We start from the raw sequence: 25,564 nt of genomic DNA, 5'->3' as shown, positions 1-25,564 counted from the left end.
CCTTTTGAAATTCCATATGGTGCCCCTGTATTTTGATAATTAAATTTGAAAGAATATTAATTTGTTTATACATTTCATTAATTTGCTCTCACATCTTTTGTTTTCTATCAACGCCTGTCAACCTGGATTGTTGTTATTGTCGGCTGTAGCATGAAAAAACAGTTTATTTTGAGTAATTTCCTAAATTTGGTTAAGTAAATTTATTAAATTAAATGTTCAAAATATGATCCATTGTTGACCAGACAGTAATGCAGCCTATTTCGGATTTCTTCTACATAGCACAGCCTTAGTATCAAAACTATACATAAATAAAGTAAATTCAAAAATAGGCTGTCGTCATCCAGGATGCAGCAAAGTAGAAACCCTTGGGCATGTTTTGGGTTATTGCCCTAAAGGAGAACTACTGAGGAACAATCGCCACCATAAAGTGAGAAGCTCCATCGCAACAACTCTTCGGAAGGCAAAGTGGGAGGTTTATGAAGAAGTGCACTGCTTGGCTGAGAATGGATCAACGAGAAGAGCAGACATTATAGTCATCGATCGCCTCATTCTTGACCCCACTGTCAGTTATGAGAAGGATGATCAACAAGCCAATAATGTTAATGATGAAAAGAAGTCTATTTACAACCCATGTATTCCTCACTTCAGTGAGAGATACAAAATTAATATTAATACATGGGAAGTGAAAGGACTTCTTTTTGGCGCTAGGGGAACTTCATTTAAGTCAACCAGAACCATTCTCCTTTCTCTTAAATTTTTTAATGAGGACATTAACAAAATTTGTCTATTGGTATTGAGAGATTCATTATCCATTTTACACAGTCACTTGTATAATACTATGTAATTTTTTTTTTTACTTCATTTTATTACTCTTCAATGTATTTTCATCTCATGTTTCTCCGAAATCAAATTGTACTTTATTTTTAAATTTATCATTGTTCCGTATTCTCTCCGCAATCATATTGTATTTTTCATTTAACCTCTGCTTTGTATTCTGGATCCTAGTGGTCAGCCGTAGATGTCGGCCAGATGTCCCAAATTGTGGAATGTATGTGTACCATTCTGTTCTACATTTTTAAAGAATAGGTTTATAATATACTGGGTGTTCATTTCAAAGTGTGTCATGACGTCACTGTTGTTGGGTCACCGATTTGAAGCGAGTTTCAGCTTATATGTTAGAGAAGTTGCCTATTATTTAAGGCATTCTTCAATCTGAACTTGAGAACGTGTACGGTATAACTTGAACGTCGTAGCAACAGATGGCGGTCTGTACGGTCTGTGTGCTACCATAACCTCTTTCGAACTGTGTTTTGCGCCGGCAAGTCGTACGCAGGGTATTTGTTATCATCGGTTGCGTACGGTAACATTCCACAACACAAATCAAATGCTCCGTGTCCATGTTGACCGTCGAAGTTAATGTCAACAAATACGTAAGTAATCGTCTTAACCCTCTCCCCATATCCTGACAGTACGTATTTCCAAACAGTTCACATTCCTGCCACTACCGGCATTACCGTACGTATCGGTACGTACTCTTCAGAATGAATGCCGTACTTGCTAGGCAACTTCTCTACCTCATAGGTTATACACCTCTGCAGAAGTGTAGGAAGATTGAATTCTCTAGGCTCATCGGCTAGCCACATGACGGCATACAGTGAGCCATGACACACTTTGAACTGAACACCCAGTACATCCATAATATCACTTAATATTAGTTTATGTTACTGCCTGAAATAACCCGTAATCAACAATAGTCTTCGTAGTTTTATTCTCTTGAGCTCTGATCAACGTGATAACAATAATCTGGTTGTCAGGTGACAAAAAAAAAAGAAACAAAAAAATGTGAGAACAAATGAATGAGATGTATAAACAAGAAGCCTCAGGCTGAGGTGTAAGCCTTTGGGTTCCTCCTCTGTAAGAGATAAAAAAAATCATAGGGTACCATTTGAAATTTAAAAGGTTTAGAGGATGAAATCTAAAATGCAACTGACACTTGTTTTAAATTTCGTCAGTATCCAAATTGTCGTTATTTTTTTTAATTCAATTTAATTGAAATAGTTATCTGGACTGGGAAGTTTTGAAATGGAAACTTTGTATGATACTTTCCTATTATTACGGTAAGTTGGGAAATCTTGTGAAATACCGAATACTTCAAATATACTTTTTATTGGTATTTTTTTTTTTATCATAGAGCAATATTTTCCCAGTAATGTCAAATATCCTACATTACCGATTTTTGTTTGTCACATGATGAAGTATCTCCCCACCACTTTTCAATAGCATAGTTTTTTAAAGGTAATTCTGGTTTGTGGAGTTTTTCACAGAGTTTACAGAAAGCATATCGGAAATACTGATTCACTTTATAGTACGATGTCCACCAAAAATATTTGCGATATTCTTGTGGGTTTTTATCTAGATGCAAGAGAAATTTAGCAAGTTTTTTGGGTGTATCAAAGTCTTCTACATTAATATATGACATGGGAGGTGCTATGTGATGATAGTTGGCACCACCGTAAACTATAGGAACCACATTATACCTCAGTGCACGGAAGAACTTCTCTGTCACGTAATCGTTACATAGAGAATTCTCAAATGCCAGATAGAACTTGTAGGTTGAACGGAGGAGTTCATTGCACTTGCTCTCATTTCTTCTATCACACTTTAAGTTTCCACAATTTCCATATACATCTACAGGTATAAATTTGGACAGTTCTGCAACATATTGTTCTCTCTGACTCGGTGTCTGACACTGAGAAACAAACCATGCCACTAGTTTTGTCTTTTCAGAGATGTTAAATTTTAGAACGTCTCTTCCAAATACCGGTTTCCTCCAGACAGGGATCGATGGATCTGGCGGTTCTGCAGGAGCATATTCTTTTTCAGCCAGAAATCCATAGGGACGCCATATATCAGAATCTCGTCGATAAGTCATTGTCCAATTAAAGAAGTCATTGTAGGGTTTCAAATCATATGAATTTGTAGCGGGAGATTCCAGCGTGAAGAAAACATACCTCTGGTGAGGCTTCCTCTTCGGAGGCACAGCAAGAGGAACTGTACCTACCACCATATGAAATAAGATGGCGTCAAAGCCCTCAGGCTTTATATTTTGTCCGTCCATTCTGTCTGTGATACTACAACTACTAACAGCACAGCCAAGGTCTTCAAAAGGTTGCTGTCCAGTTCCAAACCCGAAGTGTTTTTCACTAAAGAATGAGTTCCATAGAAGAATCGTCTTCACTGTCTTTTTGGACTCTTTTATTTTGGACTTAATCATTTTATGTGGCTGGACCTGTGTATAGTACTGCATCGTGCAATATATTAAATAGATACCGACAGAACACAAACCAGCTACAAACACAAGTTTCCAGTAGTCTTGTCTTCCATGTGTCATTTTACCTGAAATAAAATTAAAAGTATTAGCATTGCGTACAATATTCATACAGTAGAACCCCGATTATCCGTCACTCTATTAACCGATTGACGGATTATCTGACTGTCTCTCGCATTTTTTTTCTACAGAAACATATGAAGTAGGTACCACAGTCTACTATATACAGTCGCGAAGTTTGAGGTGATTTTTTGCAAATCTCGTGATAAAGCGCTCCAAGCAGTTAGCAACTAGAAACAATAGAATGTCCACGGTCGACTTTGGACTGTGTCGTATATCCATCGAGTGCTAGCTCGTTGCGTATTTCACATTGATGCTTGTGAAATGTTCGTTATTGCTTGTAATGAAAATGTTAATGGCTAAAATACAATAATTGGCATAATAATATTTTACTAGAGACGTAGAGAAATTAAGTTTGTTTTAGTGAAATTTATTGATCACGTTTTATTTTCAATTCTGGTGGGATTATTATTGCTTAGGCCTACTTTTTTTTTTTCAAAGGATATGTTTTTAATTATAGCTGTTAATTTTGTTGTTATTTTTATTTGTTACTTTACTTATTTTCCATTATTATTGTTGTAAAGGGAAATGCAAATTAATATTTATTGGTTTCATAATTAATTATCGCTATAATCTTGAATGAGTGAAGCGATTATAGTAAATTTCAGTTCGTTTTGCACAAACAAAAATAATATTAACCTATTTCTTGCAGGTATTTTCGAGTTTATGGTGGAATTTAATATACTTCATTAAAATAATAAATTAACTTTATGCATTTAATATTTCAATAATGGAAGGAAGGTGTTAATTTTTCCAAAAGAACACAACGAAAGTGTAACATATTTTGTCGTGTACTAGGAGAGAGATCTGCGATGATGAGGCGATAGTAGCGATCCTAGTGGTGGGCAACTACCCATGTTTGCATTTTTACTACATATTGAGCTTCGCGACTGTATATAGTAGACTGTGGTACTACTTTACGTTACATTAGTACGTGTTTTTTCTAGAGAGTGATATTACATGCCTTTAAACTTATACAATTTGGTTTATTCAACTTCTATATAAAATGTACTCCACAGTGTCAAAAGAAAACGTGTTGTGCTAAGTATCGACAAAAATGAAAATAATTGAGCAGTTTGGAAAAAGAGAAACTGTGGCTCATCTCGCACCAGAACACGAGATTGGTGTTACAACCATGCGCGATTTAATAAGAAAATCAGTAATGTATAAAGTATGTAAATCTACAATATGAGACCTCTACTATTGCTATCCTTTTGCTAACAGACATTGCAAGGAATTTCCTTGCCCCTTGACAACCCGACTTGAATGAGTTAATTTCTGATCCACTACCTTGCATGTTAAACATAATAATAATAATAATAATAATAATAATAATAATAATAATAATAATAATAATAATAATAATAATGGCTTTATTTAACCTGGCAGAGTTAAGGCCGTAAGGCCTTCTCTTACACTCAACCAGGATTAAAACTTGCTTACACAGTTGAACATAAAACTGGATTGGAATTAAGTAATTACATACTGATACAATTTAGGTACATAATGAGATCAAAAGAGGTAGTTACATAAAATATACCTCATAAAATAAAAATAAACATAGTGGAATACATATTAATGTTGTTAGAATCAAATACGAATCACATAAAAACAGAAGCCGATAATTCAATAAAAAAAATGTACACACTAAAAATAAAAATAAACACATTAGTATACATATTAGTATTAGAAGTAGGATTTACATAATTAAACCAGAAACCGACAATTGAATAAAATGTACACAAAAATAGATTAATAATAAAAAACAACAACACAGTGGGATACATACCACCACAGAAAAAATTACGACAGTGCAAGTATTATTCCCTTACTGTACGAAAATATTTTTAAGATACCGTACGGATTATCCGATTTTTTTCGATTAACTGCTCAGTGCACCCCCTTCATTACCACGGATAATAGAGGTTCTACTGTATATCCAATTTTAATATGACACGTTTATGTTCGAGTGTCTGGTGATTAAATTGTTAACGAAAATTTTAACATATGACGTCAGTTGCTTAGCAACGGATCGTTTAGATGAAATGCAGTAATTCTATTGTAAATATCTGTGCAGATATAATGGTACAGTATGTATTGAATAAAAATAAAGGAAAACAGCGATATACCGTATTTACCCGCGTAATGGACGCACCCTAATTTTTCGCATTAAAATTTAAAAAATCCCCGCGTAATAGACGCATTGAGGAATGTGAATTTGTGACAAATGACAGCAATTATGCCAAACCTGACAATGAATGAATGACCTAAGGCTAGTATTAATAGTAACAATAAAGTGTCTTGTCTTATTGTCGCTGTATTCATTCTTACAAGTTATCATCTGTTTAACAACTCCTGTGTATACGTTACCGAATTTTGGTAAAGCTATTGAGTAGTGTTTCATGATATATGATTGAAAGAATTTTGGTTTTGTCCTTTAAATATGCAGAAATGTGATCTGAACAACTGTAATTTTTCGTTCTGCAAAGGAAATATAAAACGTAATGCACTCTGACACTTTCTGTCACATGCGTTTCCAATTCACTGCGGGCTAAAGCAAGGAGATGCACTATCACCTTTACTTTTTAACTTTGCTCTAGAATATGCCATTAGCAAAGTCCAGGATAACAGAGAGGGTTTGGAATTGAATGGGTTACATCAGCTGCTTGTCTATGCGGATGACGTGAATATGTTAGGAGAAAATCCACAAACGATTAGGGAAAACATGGGAATTTTACTAGAAGCAAGTAAAGAGATAGGTTTGGAAGTAAATCCCGAAAAGACAAAGTATATGATTATGTCTCGTGACCAGAATATTGTACGAAATGGAAATATAAAAATTGGAAATTTATCCTTTGAAGAGGTGGTAAAATTCAAATACCTGGGAACAACAGTAACAAATATAAATGATACTCGGGAGGAAATTAAACACAGAATAAATATGGGAAATGCCTGTTATTATTCGGTTGAGAAGCTTTTATCATCCAGTCTGCTGTCAAAAAATCTGAAATTTAGAATTTATAAAACAGTTATATTACCGGTTGTTCTTTTGGTTGTGAAACTTGGACTCTCACTTTGAGAGAGGAACATAGGTTAAGGGTGTTTGAGAATAAGGTGCTTAGGAAAATATTTGGGGCTAAGAGGGATGAACTTACAGGAGAATGGAATAAGTTACACAACACAGAACTGCACGCATTGTATTCTTCACCTGACATAATTAGGAACATTAAATCCAGACGTTTGAGATGGGCAGAGCATGTAGCACATATGGGCGAATCCAGAAATGTATATAGAGTGTTAGTTGGGAGGCCGGAGGGAAAAAGACCTTTGGGGAGTCCGAGACGTAGATGGGAAGATAATATTAATATGGATTTGAGGGAGGTGGGATATGATGATAGAGACTGGATTAATCTTGCTCAGGATAGGGACCAATGGCGAGCTTATGTGAGGGCGGCAATGAACCTCCGGGTTCCTTAAAAGCCAGTAAGTAAGCATCATTAATTCATTATTGTTTTCGTTTTCTGGAATATTCAATTGAAATGAGAGTGTATAAATGTTTCTTATTCTTTTAAATTTATTTTGAAATAAGTGTATCATATTGTCTGTGCTCTCTGAAAATTTTATTAAAATTAGGTTGTAGAGTTTATTTTTAATTTTCCAAGATTTTATTTGACGTGAAATGAGCAGTTTTCATTCTCAGTTCCTTAACACAGTTTAAACACAAAAGTTAAACGGTATATCATCTGTTTTTTTTCTTACGAGTTTAAAACAATGTACGTGGCAATGACCTTCCATTGCCCTATTTACAACAAGCCAGGTGAAGGGGTTGTTCAGAGTAACACAACCTGATGTGTACTCCCTACTGATTACAGCGTTGCACGATCTCATAATTCACGTATTTTAAAATGCATGTTTTTTTTTTTCAGAAAAATTATTCAAAATGGTATTTTGACTTTTTTGTTGCTCTTTACTAAAGGAGTCATCCACCAGAATTAATAATATTACTTACGGCTCATCGTGTATACGTGTTCCGCAACCGGTGTGCCTTTAGAAGATGAAAGGTGTGACGCGAAAATTAACAAATTAAAATGGTGTGTTGACAAAATATGCCCAATCCCCGAGTGTGTTGTGTGTGGTGAAAATCACAGTAATGATATGATTCCCAGTAAATTGAAACGACATTTCGTAACAAAATATTATTTTCTGTCAAACAAAGATGTATATTGTTATCGTCGGTTATTTGGAACAAAATAAAAAAAAAAAAAAACAAGTGACGCTCATGACGACGTCGGTACAGGTTTCACAAAAAGTACAGGAAGCTAGCTATAAGGTAGCCGAACTTATCGTAAAAAAAAAACACACATAATAGCTGAAACGTTGTTAATGCCTGAAAATCGATCGTTTGAGATGTTCTGAACCGTATGGCCCCTTGCTGACGATAGTAAGTGTTGATGGACTTAATTAAAGAAAATTTAGTAATCTTGCAGCAGAAGTTCAAGAATTATTTCAGAGAGAGTGTTCAAGATTTTTACTGGGTTCGTGATTCATTCATTGTGAATTCAAAACATCTTCCGAATAATATACTCGTACAAGAGGAACTAGCAGACTTAAAAGCAGACAGAATATTGAAATTAAAACTTCTCGAACATTTTGGTTGTGAATAAGGAGTGTATACCTGGCTATCTCCGAGATGGCAGTTAATATGTTATTGCCATTTTCAACTACATGTATGTGTGAACTGGGCTTCTCGACGTTAACTGAAAATTAAAACATCAAAGAGGGAGAGACTCAGATCCATCGATGAAGAAATGAGGCTTGCACTGTCAACGATTCCGCCATAGATCAGCCACTTATGTGCAGCTAAGCTGGTCCAAGTACCACATTGAAGGTGTGAGTAAAGTTATTTGCTTTAATATCTATACTAATAATAAATCTGTAGCCGAAATTTTTCTGGTAATTTTCGATTTTCCAAAAATAATTGGTCCTAACATATATAATTAACCACCCTGAAACCGAAAATCGCTTTTTTTTAAATTTTTGTTTGTATGTCTGTCTGTCTGTCTGTTTGTTACCTTTTCACGCGATAATGGATGAACGGATATCGATGAGAATTGGAACATAAATTAAGTTCGTTGTAACTTAGATTTTAGGCTATATAGCATTCTAAATACATTATTTAAAAGGGTGATTATAAGGGGGCCTGAATTAAATAAATCGAAATATCTCGCTTATTATTGATTTTTGTGAAACATGATACATAACAAAAGTTTCTTTAAAATAATTTGCGATAAGTTTTATTCCTTGAAAAATGTTGATAGGACTGATATTTAATGAGATAAATGAATTTAAAAATAACTGCCATCTAAGGCCGTGTAATGAATTAAAAAACAAATGACTTCGTCTATAAGGGGCCTTGGACAGCAACAATCGAAAGCTATGAAAGATAGCCTACAGAGAATGTTTCTGTGTTTGTATGAAGTAATATCGGAAGCTAAATTAACCGATTTGTATAATTAATTATTGTTTCACCATTGGAAAGTGTAGTTTATCTATATGGACATAATGCTATAATGTTATTACAGTAACTTCTGATATAATATATAATATAATATGTAATATTATATAATATAATTTAAGTTATTTGAAGGGTTCACAACCATAGTGGGCCAAGCGCCATTTACTGAATACGTAGAAAACAAGGGTTAAAATTAAGTTATTGCCATAATTCAATGGAAACCTATAACAAGTAAAATAACATATACACATTAAATCTAAATGATGTCAATCTTCATTAAACTATGCTTGCATGTAATAAAAATTAAGAAACAGGTTAAAGGAATTGTCATTGCACCAAATGAGTGTCTCTGGACCAAAATGATCGCATTTTAATTATTTGGATGCAATTTGAATTAAATAACATATTAAACGATTTATCCATCTATCAAACACGAATGTTCCCTGGATCAAATGTCCTATTTTAATTATGTAATTACTTTATATTTATTTCTAACGGGTGCAGCGGAGCGCACGGGTACGGCTAGTTAGTAATAAAAATGCTTATTTTCTATAGTGAATTAAAGGTCATAAATTTTTAATAAATACAAGAATCGATTTCTGTTTTATAATAACGACAATAATAATAATATAATAATAACAATAATATTAACAATAAATTTAATTACATTACGTAATTATATTAAGAGAGTCACATCATCATTGAGGAGATTAATATTTTGGTGTGCCGTGTTGAGTCTAGGCCCATCTACGATGTGCCGTGATCATAAAAAGGTTGCGGAACACTTGTATACACACGGTACCGGTACTGTATTTGTAAGGGCAAATTGCGTACTTGATTTGGTGTTCTAGTTTTTAGTATATTATCTGGAATTTATCGTTGCTTTCGTTTGTGTAACAACTTAGGCAATAGTGACGATAATGTGCCTTATACAAAGCAATACAACATTGCCTTATGTACGTTATAAATTAGTATGGAATAATTTAAGAGCTTATATTTACCACTGAAAGACGTGAAGTATGACATGTCGAACACTTTTGTCTAATGGCACTCTTCACAAACCTTGCGTTATCTTTGAGGTTTCCTCTGACAGGTGAAGGGGTGGGGAGTATACGGCTAGCGATAAGGCCAACCATTGTTGAAGTTATTTATATGACTCATTTTGTTATCGGGTAAAATTTAAAACGCAATATTTACGGACATAAAGTTTCGCTAATTAAGGTAGACTCGTACGAAACAACGGAGAAAGTCTAAAATCATTACAGAGAATAAATGAAAGGCTCAGAACCGTAGTGGGCCAAGCGCCATTTACTAAAACCGTAGAAAACAAGGGTTAAAATGAAGTTATTACCATTATTAAATGGAAATATATAGCAAGTAATACAGGGACATCATTTTATTTTAACTTCAATTTTTATTGTACCTGAGTTTTTGAATGTACTTCACTCCCACCCCTTCTACTAATGAAGTTCCAACTCCACACAGAACCAAGACCGCAGATAGTAAGCAGTACTGAGTTACTGAGTATAGTACGTTCCAGAAATATGTTCGCGTTTTCCAGTGACGAAAGAGCTTTCAATATTGAATCATATTTTCGCACAGGTACTGTCCGTTTGCCTACGTCGCATCCCGATTTCCCCCACCTGCTTCTGCTCGCCCCTCTGTAAAAGCTGGGCTGTCTTAGCTCTTTTCTGAAAACATTAATTTCTGTTGGGAATTGGACGTTTACGTAATATTATACAGCTGTTCAATTTAAGTTAAATGAAAGGGCCTCGTTACGTAATTAACTGTCACGTGATTTCCTCCCTTTCTACAATCCTGCGGCATAACCACTTGGACGGACAGTAGATAGCATGTCTGAGTAATTTTATATTTTCGGGTCGGGCAGAAGTGAAGATTAAATTTACAGTACGTAGAGTAGGTACAGAATTATTTCAACATGAGTTACTAGTACGAAGGACGAAACTGGTAATTGGAATTAGATGCAATAGTCTATAGTGCGATAATATGCACAAAAGAACTGAAGCCTGTATCGAAATGAACGGCCACCATTTTCAAAAATGTGTTTAAATATTCATATTATGATTATTTTTCAATTTAACTTCATTCTCTATATTGTACGCTAATGTGCTGTAGACAGTACAATATACACCACATGGATAACTCAGTTCGTGAATAAAAACACTTACTGTTAATACTGTACTGTATTTTGATTAAAGAAAAACCTAATGAAAATTATCAAACTCAAAATCGCGATATTTCCTAGTTTACGTAAATGGATGAACTACTTTTCTTCCTTCCTATACCTAGTAGAGTGATTTCTGTTTTACGCCAGTATCATCGAACTCCAGTCTTGGAGGGGGGAGCAAGCGGTGTTTCTGGTTCTCTAAAGGTATAGCCAGGTTAATATTAAAAATGTTAGTAAAAATAAAATGATGTCCCTGTATAAAGTATACACATTAAAACTAAATGATATGTCAATCTTCATTAAACTATGGCATACGCGCCGACTACGGGCACGCTCAGCATACCCGCTCATGTGATTTCTAGTTCTTGATATTATTACTTACTTACTGGCTTTTAAGAAACCCGGAGGTTCATTGCCGCCCTCACATAAGCTCGCCATAAGTCCCTATCCTGAGCAAGATCAATCCAGTCTCTATCATACATAATTACATAATTATGTAGGTTGTGTTGTAAAATTAGGTGTTTTATTTTATGTTTTATTATTATTGTGTTAAATTGTATTGTGTATTCTTATTGTATTGTGTATAAAATTGTATATGTGTTGTAAATTGTATTATGTATTGTAAATTTTATTGTGTATAGCTTATCATTTTAACTGTGTATTGTTAATATTGTATATACCACTGCCACCGGGTGCTTGCCCACTTGCAGTGTAAATAAATACATACATACATCATCATATCCCACCTCCCTCAAATCCATTTTCATATTATCTTCCCATCTACGTCTCGGCCTCCCCAAAGATCCTTTTCCCTCCGGCCTCCCAACTAACACTCTATATGCATTCCTGGATTCGCCCATACGTGCTATATGTCCTGCCCATCTCAAACGTCTGGATTTAATGTTCCTAATTATGTCAGGTGAAGAATACAATGCGTGCAGTTCTGTGTTATGTAACTTTCTCCATTCTCCTGTAACTTCATCCCTCTTAGCCCCAAATATTTTCCTAAGTACCTTATTCTCAAACACCCTTAACCTATGTTTCTCTCTCAAAGTGAGAGTCCAAGTTTCACAACCATAAAGAACAACCGGTAATATAACTGTTTTATAAATTCTAACTTTCAGATTTTTTGACAGCAGACTGGATGATAAAAGCTTCTCAACCGAATAATAACACGCATTTCCCATATTTATTCTGTGTTTAATTTCCTCCCGAGTATCATTTATATTTGTTACTGTTGCTCCCAGGTATTTGAATTTTTCCACCTCTTCAACGGATAAATTTCCAGTTTTTATATTTCCATTTCTTACAATATTCTCGTCACGAGACATAATCATATACTTTGTCTTTTCGGGATTTACTTCTAAACCTATCTCTTTACTTGCTTCCAGTAAAATTCCCGTGTTTTCCCTAATCGTTTGTGGATTGTCTCCTAATATATTCACGTCATCCGCATAGGCAAGCAGCTGATGTAACCCGTTCAATTCCAAACCCTCTCTGTTATCCTGGACTTTCCTAATGGCATACTCTAGAGCAAAGTTAAAAAGTAAAGGTGATAGTGCATCTCCTTGCTTTAGCCCACAGTGAATTGGAAACGCATCTGACAGAAACTGACCTATACGGACTCTGCTGTACGTTTCACTGAGACACATTTTAATTAATCGAACTAGTTTCTTGGGAATACCAAATTCAATAAGAATATTATATAAAACTTCTCTCTTAACCGAGTCATATGCCTTTTTGAAATCTATGAATAATTGATGTACTGTACCCTTATACTCCCATTTTTTCTCCGTTATCTGTCGAATACAAAATATCTTATCAATAGTTGATCTATTACACCTAAAACCACACTGATGATCCCCAATAATTTCATCTACAATGGAGTTAATATTATTATTATTATTATTATTATTATTATTATTATTATTATTATTATTATTATTATTATTATTATTATTATTATTATTATTGTAACTTACTATGACAATTATTCAAAAAGTTTCACTAAATTATCGCTTAGCTTGTACTTCTGTAGATACTATTTTGTCTTCTATAAAATAAGCCAGAAATACTGATGCATTTTTGTTACTTTGGAAAGATGCTAATGAAAACTCTCATATACTGCAATTTAAGCCCCTCTAAAGTTTTACGGCCAAAAAAAGGAAGTGGTAAGACCTGTAACTTCTCAAACATTCATGAAGGTTCCGCGATTTATATTATGAGGTAGTGGATCAAACAGTAACAAGCTTGAAAACCAGATTTCACCCGAAACAATGTCACATCTTGTGAAAATGAAACAGTTTTTACTAGACTTAGAGGATAATATTTATGTTATTTCTATACATTGAAACTTCCCTTAACGGATACTTCCGAATAGCGGACTCCTCTCAATAGCGGGCATTTTAAAATTCCCCTGCAAAATAACATTGGCCCTTATGATAAAATTCTTCCAAATAGCGGACATTCTCAATAACGGACGCGGACACTGAAATGTATCTCCCAAAAACAATTAAAACTTCCAAATAACGGACAGCGTGAAAGAAAAAAAGAAAGAGACGGTTGTAAATTAAACGGAAATCTAACGGAATTCTTTGCAACAATCATTATCGTGCATTTGAACGTTCTTGTACTTTATTGAAGGTAAGCTGCACAGTTGTTAGTTGTGATACTGTAGCAGTCCGTAATTTCTTAAAGTAAGCGTTCACTACATCGTATCGCACTCCTCGTACGAATCGCACGCAACGGATATTTTAAGTGCAGTGCGTTCACTGTAACGACTCCACCTCATCGCCTCATTCGGAGTCCCCTATCAGCTGTTTAAAACATGACGTCGTACGATATTGACATTGCTGAAAGCAGAGGAGTTGAGGTTAGGTCCATTAATTACGTCTGTTAGCGAATAAGAATTTGTAATTGCTTCATGCGTCTTAATTGAAGAGGAAGAAACGAAAGAAATATTGGTTACATAATATATTTGCAAGAAACGACTTGATTACTGTAATGGGAACGCCTCAAATTACATAATTCTTCGCAATTTTCTACACGCGAAATAAGTTTTCCGCCTGTCATTTTGGCGCGACACTGAACGTGGCACAACATAATAGTAACAGTTGACCAATTAAAATTGATTTATTAAAGGAGGCCATGATCGCACGCATCGGAAAAGTTGCCCATCCGATGCAGTGAACGCGGTTACATAACAATTACAGCAAAGATTGTCTTTTTCCGATCCGTGCGATTCGTCCGATGAGTGCGATACGATGTAGTGAACGCTTACCTTTAAAGTTTGTCAAGTTGAGTGTTCGGAAGTACAGTCACATTAAAAAGTCACAAAAATGTAAACGTTTCTCACTAAAAGAGAAAGTGGATATTGTAAAGCATAGTGAGAAGGAGAAATTAAGTGTTCGTGAGCTGGCCACAAAGTTTAAAGTGGGAAAAACTCAGGTTAACGAAATTTTGAAAAACAAGGATGTTATTTTAAAATCATACACTGAGAATCCAGTTCTAGATTTCTTTGTGTAAAGTGAAGTGGTACAGTGACTGATGTTTATTTCATTTACAAAACATTTACTGGTACGATTTCTCTCTGGATGAATACTGTAAAAAAATCTCACTGTCTACTGTACTGTACTGTAAAATATAGTGTTGAATATGTATGAGAAATTTTAATGTAGGCCTACTGTACATATATAGGCCTATACAAACGATTTTCTAAATAGCGGACATTTCTCAATAACGGACATTTAATTTTTCTCCTGCGGTGTCCGCTATTGGGAAGTTTCACTGTATCATGGTCACGATTTTGTCGGTGTAAACTTAACAGCGATGGAATAATCAACGAGTCCATCAGTAAAACAGCTGTCAGGAGAAACATGTTCCAGGTTCTATCATCGTAGGTGGGTGATTAGGCCTAGCCTATATAATGTTTGTATTTATTTCATATTTTCACAACAAAATTGTATCAATAAATAATAATCCGTGGCGCTACAGCCCTTTAAGATCCCAGACCGGCCACCTCACTTCCACATACCGAAGCAGAGGTGGACGATCATCCAACCAGAATGGAAGTATCGCGTGGTTAGCAGCCGTTATAGTTAGCTTTCATAACCGAATTTTGCTACCTATCGTAGCTCCTCAATTGCATCACGATACTGGGTGGGCACCGATCCCATACACTAGAGGAAATTTCATGATAAAATTTCTTCTTCATGAGGACTCGAACCAGCGCGCATTCCGTAAGGCAGGATGCCTTAGACCACGACGCCACGGTGTGGGACACAAAATTATATTAAGAATTTATAAATGTAGGTAGCGCAGTTTATAACAGGGAACTCGGATTTTTAGACTCGTTTAGTGTGGGTTGAAACATACGTTCTTTAATGCATCTAGTTTTAGGCAATATCATCGCTCGAGAGTTTCCCGTGTTGCATACATTTAGGGATTTTCTATAAAATTGTTGCAAACTATCCTATTCGAGCCTAAAAATCCGAGGTCTAAACATGAGCATGCCCCAAGAATTTCAAAAGTCTGCGAAGTTCGTATTATCCGAATTCTGATCGATTTTTTGCTACAATGACTCCACTATCACTCTTTCAGTTCAAAACACTTTCTCACGTTTTGTAGTTAGTAATAATGAATTTCGAATTACCTGTGAACCTTTCTGAATACAGTAGAACCCCGATTATCCGTCACCCTATTAACCGATTGCTGGATTATCCGTCTGTCTTTCTCTCTCTCTCTCTTTTTTTTTTTTTGCTGCAGAAAAAATATGAAGTGCTGTACATTATATTAGTACGAATTTTTTCTACAGTGTTTCTTTTTTACAAACTTTTATTCTTATACAGTATGGTATACTTTTCGAGGGACCTAAATGCAATGCAAAATATCTTCTGCTAACAAAAATAGTACAAGCAACTGAGTGGTTTGAGAAAAGAGAAACTGTGGTTTAATTAAAAACAAATATAAACTGTAATAAGTATGTAAATCTACAACATGAGACCTGTACTATTCGTATCTTTCTACAGACAGTCGTCATAAAGAGTTTCCTTGGCTCTTAAAAACCCGTCATTGAAAACCAGACTTAAATTAGTGAATTTCTGTTCCATTACCTGGCATGTTAAAACACAAGACCACGGAGAAAAAGTAAGCACTTAATTTATGAAAACCATATATGGTATGGATTATCCGATTTCTTCGATTAACCGTTCACTCCACCCCCTTCATTACCACGGATAATAAAGGTTCTACTGTACTGTATTAGAAGAACGTGTCATCAATACTTACGGTTTAGAGACGTCTCCATATCTGACCTCTTTCTATCTTTTCCTTGGTTGGTCCAAGTTCCTCTTCCAGATATAGGGGTTTTCCAGTTTAATTATCACTTTTATTACCACAATGATTTTAATTTAAATAACTTCCAACTAATCTATATTGCCCTCATTTTGTTAAAACATTGGAGAACCTCAGATTCCTCTTGTTCATATTTTGCAGCACGAATTGGCTTAATTTTTCCTGATGCACCAGAAGCTGCAATAGCGTCAATTTCATGTTTTTTTTTTTTATTTTGTCGAAGGAATAGATTTTGGAATTTGAAAATGTTCTGCAAATTGAGTTTTTATTATAGTACCGTGAGACACTTCATTCAAAATTTCAAGTTTAGTTTTGATATCTATAGATTTTATTCTTTCACTCATGTTGTTGCTCGTATTGAGGTGTTAACACGAACACTGACGACGAGAAAGTAACAGTTAAATCGCCGTGACACCTCTCGTAATAGGACACACAGAAGACTTTAGCTACCACGCTAGTTCCCATGAGAAATATAGCAATATATTATGCGTGTTCTAATCGATATCTTGAAGGACATTTGAAGCCTTTACTGTAAGAGAAAGCGAAGAGAATTTCCATGCAAAAATAAACTGTAAAGGGTGTATATAAAAGTTGTCTTTCGTTCGTATTAAAGGAGAGGACAAAAATCTGGGGACAGAAAATTTGTTCGGAGTTCATATAAACAGAAATTCGTATTAACCGAATAAAAATCCATTAAAACCGCTGTACTTGAGCTTGGATCGGGAAAATTGTTCGTATCAAGGAGGTGTTCGTCTTAACGAAGGTTTACTGTATACCGGTACTGTACATTTCTGTTTCTATAACTCTGACAAATTATTTTTGAAATATGAAATAGTGAAACTATTGGCTTATTAGTGCTTGAATTATGTGGAGGCAACGGATTTTATTAATGATAATTTTTTTTCTGTCGACATTTTTTGAATAAAATTAAGTTTGAATTCTTTCTCGTTTTTCACGTAGGCCTAATATTAAGCTAGAAAAGCTGAGCTGTAAATTTTATGATTTTTATTTATGATATAGGAGTTTCGTATTTTTAGCCCTTAAAAATTCAGCTAAACATTTTTTAGAAGAGAATTTAACCCCTTTATTGGCAACTTTTCTATTTATTTTTTTAGAAAATCGGTTTAATAATCGTTTATTCTCTTCCTCCAACATGTGGCCTATCAATTGCCATACTACGTCTCTGTACTACGTCACACTCTGTACTACTCTGTACTCTGTACTACTGGGCGTTAAAGCATAGGATGAAAATAAATGGTTCTAAAAGTAAATCTATAACATTTTGTAAAACCCGAGAGGAAACTAGTCTTAATTACGAATTCAGTGGTGTTGTAATTCCGCAAGAACAATGTTGTAAATACCTAGGAGTGTATATAAACTCCAAACTTTCTTGGGGAGAGCATGTTGATAATGTTACGGGTAAAGCATGGAGGGCACTTCACTTTATTATGAGAATCTTGAGAAAGGCTAGCCCCAAATCGAGGGAAATAGCATATCTAACGTTAGTGCGACCGTTAATGGAATACGGAACTACATGTTGGGATCCCTATAGAATATACCAGATAAATTCCTTAGAAAGAATCCAGTATAGGGCAGCGAAATTTGTTAAAGGTAAAAGAGAAGATGGGAACGATACGATAAAAGAACTTAAGTGGGAAACTTTGGAAAACAGACGTAGGAAAACTAGAATAACATCATTGTATAGAGCACATCTAGGTCAGAAAGCATGGGTAGACATAACGGCTCGGTTAGAAAAGCCAACGTACTATGGTAGGAACGATCATGATTTTAAAATCAAATGTAGGAAACAGAAAACGGATGTAGGTAAATTCTCATTTTTAAATAGAACTATAAATGATTGGAATGACCTACCTGCAGCGGTCTTTGAGGGCTGTCCTTCCTTAAGGAGATTCAAGAATAATTTAAAAAGTTGTATATAAAGTGAAAATTAAAATTAAGGTGACATTCAACATTTAATTTTTTTAAGGTGACATGTATTTATCTAGGCTGACGAGTTTACTTCCTTGGTTTGAATTGTAAATTATTTAAAACTAGCGTGTAAGAGGGCCTTAGACTAGAAATGTTTAGTTTAAATGTAGTTCTGTTTATAAGTATGCATAAGGATGTAATTATTTGACTTATCTGAACTGTTGTATCAGTGAAGAGAGGTGAGTCAGTGAAGTTATGGTTTTACAGTGCAGTGAACAGTTCCGATCAGTGATAATTTATAGCGTCAATGAAATGTGTTCTATAGTGTCAGTGAAATGTGTTACAGAGTGTCAGTGAAATGTGTGCTAAAGTGTCAGTGAAATGCGTCATAGTGCCACTACAGGGAATGAGATGAGAGTAAAGTGAAAGACTATTGAAACTTATGTAGGACCTATAGATAATTATGTAGGTTGTATTGTAAAATTAGGTATTTTATCTTATGTTTTATTATTATTGTGTTAAATTGTATTGTGTATTATTATTGTATTGTGTGTAAAATTGTATATGTGTTGTAAAATTGTATTGTGTATTGTAAATTTTATTGTGTATTGGTTATCATTTTATTGTGTATTGTTAATATTGTATATACCACTGACACCGGGTGCTTGCCCACTTGCAGTGTAAATAAATACATACAAGAGTCGTACATAATATCTGAATGCCCATTATATCACCTCCAACGAGATCAATTCTGCACATCAACAGACTTATCAACAGTAAGTATGAACGGGTTACACCAGCTTCTTGTCTATGCAGATGACGTGAATATGTTAGGAGAAAATACACAAACGATTAGGGAAAACACAGAAATTTTACTTGAAGCAAGTAGAGCGATCGGTTTGGAAGTAAATGCCGAAAAGACAAAGTATATGATTATGTCCCGTGACCAGAATATTGTACGAAATGGAAATATAAAAATTGGAGATTTATCCTTCGAAGAGGTGGAAAAATTCAAATATCTTGGAGCAACAGTAACAAATATAAATGACACTCGGGAGGAAATTAAACGCAGAATAAATATGGCAAATGCGTGTTATTATTCGGTTGAGAAGCTCTTATCATCCAGTCTGCTGTCGAAAAATCTGAAAGTTAGAATTTATAAAACAGTTATATTACCGGTTGTTCTGTATGGTTGTGAAACTTGGACTCTCACTCTGAGAGAGGAACATAGGTTCAGGGTGTTTGAGAATAAGGTGCTTAGGAAAATATTTGGGGCTAAGCGGGATGAAGTTACAGGAGAATGGAGAAAGTTACACAACACAGAACTGCACGCATTGTATTCTTCACCTGACATAATTAGGAACATTATATCCAGACGTTTGAGATGGGCAGGGCATGTAGCACGTATGGGCGAATCCAGAAATGCATATAGAGTGTTAGTTGGGAGACCGGAGGGAAAAAGACCTTTAGGGAGGCCGAGACGTAGATGGGAGGATAATATTAAAATGGATTTGAGAGAGGTGGGGTATGATGATAGAGACTGGATTAATCTTGCACAGAATAGGGACCGCTGGCGGGCTTATGTGAGGGCGGCAATGAACCTTCGGGTTCCTTAAAAGCCATTTGTAAGTAAGTAAGTAAGTAAGTTCTAAATAATGCATTATTTTTTTAATCTATCAACATATACAAATATAGACTATTTAAATTAATTGTAATACCTACAGTAACACTGTAAACTGTAATAATTGAGGGGTTACGTGGACTAACAGCTTAAGTGCAAGATCATACTTTTGAGTAAACTGAAGTTGAAAATTGCGATATTACTTTTTGTGTGTTCCTATGATATTCCATCAAACTTTTAAAATATAGATTATCAATATAGCATTCCTTAAACACAAAAACGTAACGAAGTAATGGCTATTATTGATCTACAATATTTAAAAAATATTAATAGCGACTTCCTTTCACAGAACATCAATAAATGGTTTCTATCGGAGAATATTATGTAACATAAGAATAGAAACACTTCTGTTAACTTTCTGCTTTACTGCACAATGCATAAATAAACTCTATTCTTTCGTACTATACTCTGAAAATAACACATACAAAATTAATTAATGATTTCGTTATATAAGTTAAATTAAAGACATACTAATATTTGAACTATGCTTACCTTTGTTCATACATCTTTATGATATTAAATAAAAAGTTTTAGGTTTTTAAACCTGAAATTTAATGTACAAAACAAACATGGTTTTCATTCATCTTCATCGGTGACTTCAGATCCATCATTGCTTATAGAACTGCGCCGTTACATTAAGCCTCGGAATAGCCAAATTTTGACTAAAATCAAATTCTAGTACAAGAGTATCAATATCTTCATTCGCAAAATTCTTCACTTTTCCAAGATATTCCTCTTTAAGACTGTTGTACTTCTGAACATTTCTAAGATGAATCCCATAGTCGATCATTGGGATTCACGTTTAATAAAAGTTCAGTTTCCTTACAGTAGTCACAAATATCGGATCTTGGTTTTTCTGAAACTGTAACAGCTGTTTTCTCTGAAGAATTGATGATAAGTTTGATATTTCATTGACAATTTTTTTCCTTTTTGTTCAAAGTAATTTTGCTGGAAGGACTTAAACAAAGTGACAACATTTAAAGCGGGATCATCAAAGTACCGTCTAGCAGAACTGCGTCCTGCATAATGTGACGTCTTAGAAGGGAATAAACTCCAGTGCACGTTTACCATATCCCATATTTCTTGATAAGTCCTCCTTGGTCGATTTGTGTGTTTTCCAAGATTTTCAGTTGTAGCAACACTCTCCACTTTCAAAGCTTGCTGACATACGGGCTTCTGTATTTGCAATACTTTTAGTAAAATTCCTTTAATGCAGTGACATTAGTGCCCTCTAATTTCACTTTGTATACAAATGAATACTGACTATTTTTTCCAAATGTAGGTTTCTTTGTGTTACGGAAAGGTTTTTTTTTTTTTTTTAATGTAACCTAACAACATTGTGTCCTGCAGTTGTTTTTCTCCAATACTCCAAAATCCACTGAAAAGACTCTGCTGATCAAGATGATTGAATTCACCTGGATAATTCAATTTACAATTTGTTTTCACAACAGCAAATCGTTTAGCGGGTATTGTTTTACCACTCCTTCTGCCGGAATTAGCCTACGTTTCTTCTTTGCACTTTCTTTTTTCCAACTAAGTTACTTTTCCTTATTTTTCTTTTCACACCTCTCGTGGATATAGTACTTCCATACGCAGCACCGCTTTCATTGTCAGAATCAGTCTCCATTTATGTTTACACTGAACAAACACAACGCAGTCGGACACTCAGTAAGAAATGCTTCTGCTTCTGCTGCCCTCTAAGAATAAGGTAGAGAAACAATATTTTGTTACAATATAAAGCACACACGAGGGTGTCGGAAAATGTGATCTGCGAAATAACGACTTAAAGTCACTTAGGTTGTTAGTCCACGTAACCCCTCAATTATTTATGTATTGTCGCAATATGACGTTAAGTTAAAGCGACATAAAATAAACAAAAATAAAGATATGATGTTACATTATTTCTTTTAATTTGGTAGCATTTAATGCTTATCGAATATCGAATACTAAAAACACTAATCGAACCTTACTTTCGCTCAAGGCTTCTATACTCTCAATAGGTTATCTCGTTTTTCATTAGCCAATCAAATAGCTAGTTGCCTGATGACGCGCGAAGAGTCAATGCTGATTGGTCCTTTATTTTCAAATTGATAAGCGTGTATTATAAACATAATCGCCTCAAATAAAAACATTACAAGGAATATAAACCAAGTGTGTACGTATCATGGAGTAAAATAAATACGTAGAAAGTGTTTATACCGTGTATATAAAAGCTGCACTTACACTTGTCACTGCATTATTTTTCTGTATTTCTTAGCAATTCGTCTGCTCTCAGTGTCTGCCGTCCGTTTTCGTCTGCTAGTTTCCAGTCTTGTAGTGATGGGCGAAGTTGTTCTTTTCCCGGAACAGTTCCGACGGTTCCGGTTCCGAAAAAATACTATGTTCCAAATAACAGTTCCGAAATAACAGTCACCAGTGGTGATGAGTCGGAGTCGTTGAGTCGTTCAAACGAACGGTACAGTACCCTCCCTCTTCACCATAGACAAATAACACCATGCAGCTCACACTGGAGCACTCATAGGCATGACATAGTACACATTCTTATCTATAGATGGCACTGCAATGCACATTCGAATCGATTTTGGAAAATTGCTGTGCATGCGGACAGAACTCAAAAGCTTAATGTTAGTAATTACACAGCTGTTGATTACAAGGACAGAATACAACACTTTGTTTTCGTACATAAAGTTATAAAGACATGGTAGCCAACTAAAAAAAAATAACATAACATTTAAAACATATGGTATGTAATTTCTGTTCTCTCTATTACATAATAAAAAAAACAAATCATTAATTTTTATTTTTACTTTTCTTAATGCACAGTTATAATAATAATAATAATAATAATAATAATAATAATAATAATAATAATAATAAATATTACAATTTCATAAATAAAAAAGATATATATTGGCAGTACTGAAACCTGGAAACCCCGCAGTGGGTTAGTAAAATGTTGGAATCGCATCTTTACCAAAGTGTAATTTAAACTTCGCATTAAACATCGCTCTCCAAATCAGTACTTATATGGGTAGTTTCCAACAAATAATGCTACAACATTTTTGTCGTTCTTTGATAACAGAGAAGATAGCACAAAAACTTGTACTTGTCAGACTTAACCTCAACAAACGACATACAGACATTGTAACTAAACCACTCATTACCATTTACGACTTTAACCTTTGTATAGAATCAGCTGATCAATGAATTAATAATAGTATGCGTACTTTATGACTTTGTAGAATGTTTATAAAACAGAATTAGTCAACTAATGGTGAAATAAACCATAAAGCGGGAATCAATATTACAGATTATTGAATACTTACTATAACATTACAGATGATTGGCCAGTCTTACAAATGTTGATATTAAAGTTCGCGCCACCGCAAGGATTTCAATGTCCATGCGCCCCCCTCCAACCACGTGAGAGTTTCAAGTACAGTGTAACTGCAGCTGTCGTTGGTTCATCGGAACAAGCTCCGACGTTCCGACTGTTATCTCGGAGTCGGAACATACCTTGTGCAACGCGGTACTGCGAGCCCGCAACAGCTGGGCAAGTGAGCAGCTCGGAGTCGGAACACTGTTATTTCGGAACAGGAGGTTCCGACCTACTGTTCATTTTTGCAACAGTTCCGAGACCGGAACAGTTCCAAAATAACTGTTGTGTTATTTTTTACCCATCTCTACAGTCTTGTGTTCACATACTAGAGTCGTATAAAGAACCTACTTTTGACTGTACAATCAATAAAATTTCACATGGAACGTTATGTATGAACATTGCCACATATTGTTTGGTTCTTTTTCTAATATTCCGCCCCTTTTTAATCGTGTTCTTGCCATGAAACTCATTGTAGAATTTTTCAGTATTATTGAAACTACTTAGCCATTCTGGTGATGGCATGATTAAACCTTCAAAAGAAAGAATAATGTACTAAAATTTAAAGAGGGCTAAGATAGTGATGCTTTTGTTTTAAATGTATGTTTATAAAAAATCTAACATTGATTGATTTTAATATCTCATTCTAAAGTTTAGAAAAAGGGGCATGCACCGGTAATAATATGTCAACAACACGTTATTTGCAATAATCATTATAACTCAACAATGAATTGTCACTGGAGGCTATTATGATTAACCCACTGATTATGTCATAATGACAAAATGTCATAAATCGTTAATATAAAATCAATATAATGAGAATTATAGTGAAAAAACATCAGTCGTTAACCCTCCACCCCTTTGGTATGCAACTGTTAGTATAAGTAGCATGATTACAAAAGAAAGAAAATAATTTGTAGGTTAACATAGATGAACCTAATCTAATTATACAAAGCTGGTATTAACATAGGCTACTTATATAGCCTTATGTGATTTATTTAAACTTACCTGTAGGCTTTAACATTCTCGGTCGTTTCGGCTTTATTTTTGTTCAAGCTGCTCGAAAATCAGGAACAAAATCGTCATCTTTAAAATGATCAGAGCATACTCTGCTTGTATCAAGATTGAATTTATCGTCTTTAGCAAGCAATGACCCATTTTTTCTAATTCCTAAATCTTTAGGAATGGTAAAGAAAGACAACTCTTTATTTTTATCGTTAGAATTGTTGCATACCGCAACAGCACACCTTTGACCTGGCATAATGCATTCAAAACAACATAAACAAGAAAAAACACGAGATACTGCTTTGAAGCATTTCAGCTTTGGCGCGCTCAGCTATCTTGTGACGTCAGAATCGCTCTCCTTTCCCCGTCAATCCCTCGCGAACAAGCTCGATAATAATGCAACCTATGGGAAGTTTAGAAGCCTTGACTTCCGCTAACCTACCCCCCCCCCACCCCGTATAATGTGTGATAGGTGACCCCTATAATGCATATGTTCCAGAGATATTGTTTATTCTTTATTCAGAATTAGGTTAGTAGGTCTAGTTGGACTGATAGACTGGCTTTATTTTCTCATACGTAAATGTGTAAAGGAGTGACATTTAATGCACCACATAAAACTTGTTAAAATGCAGTAGGCCTACAGCAAAGTGAGTGAAAGTATGTATAATTTATATATACAGTACATTTTTAATGTTCGTATTTTAGTGTCTATTTTGGATATTCTAGTGGCTTTTCACCTGCTTATTTCTAACGTTTTAAGTTATCAGTGATATTTCTGCTTACAGTTTTTTTCTTAAATTGTAATATTCAAAAGATGTACGAGGTGCGTTTGAAAAGTTCGTGACCTGGCCTGACACATAGATAGCATTGAAAACGTGCAACAATGCCGCCATCGTTAGCACCCATTTTACATTAGTTCAAGCACGAAAAATCGTAATTTTTTCCTGACTATATTTTGTGTAGTTTAATTTTGAAGTTAGTGAGCCGAACAGATTGGCAAGAATGGAAAATATAGAGCTTCGTGCTATCATTAAATATTTTATGCTCGACCATTGCGATGTGTAGTAATT

General features: G+C 34.8%; 1 protein-coding gene across 5 annotated transcripts in view; it reads right to left on the bottom strand.

The window, feature by feature from the left end:
* Nucleotides 1-916: 916 nt before the first annotated feature.
* LOC138706700 (alpha-(1,3)-fucosyltransferase C-like) overlaps nt 917-25,564 on the bottom strand; it is a 124,261-nt gene continuing 99,613 nt past the window's right edge. For 4 of the 5 annotated variants that reach the window (XM_069836294.1, XM_069836292.1, XM_069836290.1 and 1 more), the window contains exon 2: nt 917-3,396. In XM_069836294.1, the coding sequence (XP_069692395.1) occupies nt 2,222-3,391 (1,170 nt within the window). In that variant the 5' untranslated portion in view covers nt 3,392-3,396 and the 3' untranslated portion in view covers nt 917-2,221. Of the gene's footprint in view, nt 3,397-9,964; nt 10,032-25,564 lie in introns of those variants that run through there. The other variant, XM_069836291.1, reaches the window with a different exon arrangement.

The sequence above is a fragment of the Periplaneta americana genome, chromosome 9, assembly GCF_040183065.1.
Source record: "Periplaneta americana isolate PAMFEO1 chromosome 9, P.americana_PAMFEO1_priV1, whole genome shotgun sequence".
Lineage (NCBI taxonomy): Eukaryota > Metazoa > Arthropoda > Insecta > Blattodea > Blattidae > Periplaneta > Periplaneta americana.
Note: the sequence above shows the minus strand (reverse complement) of the source record. Positions and strands in the feature narration are given on the sequence as shown.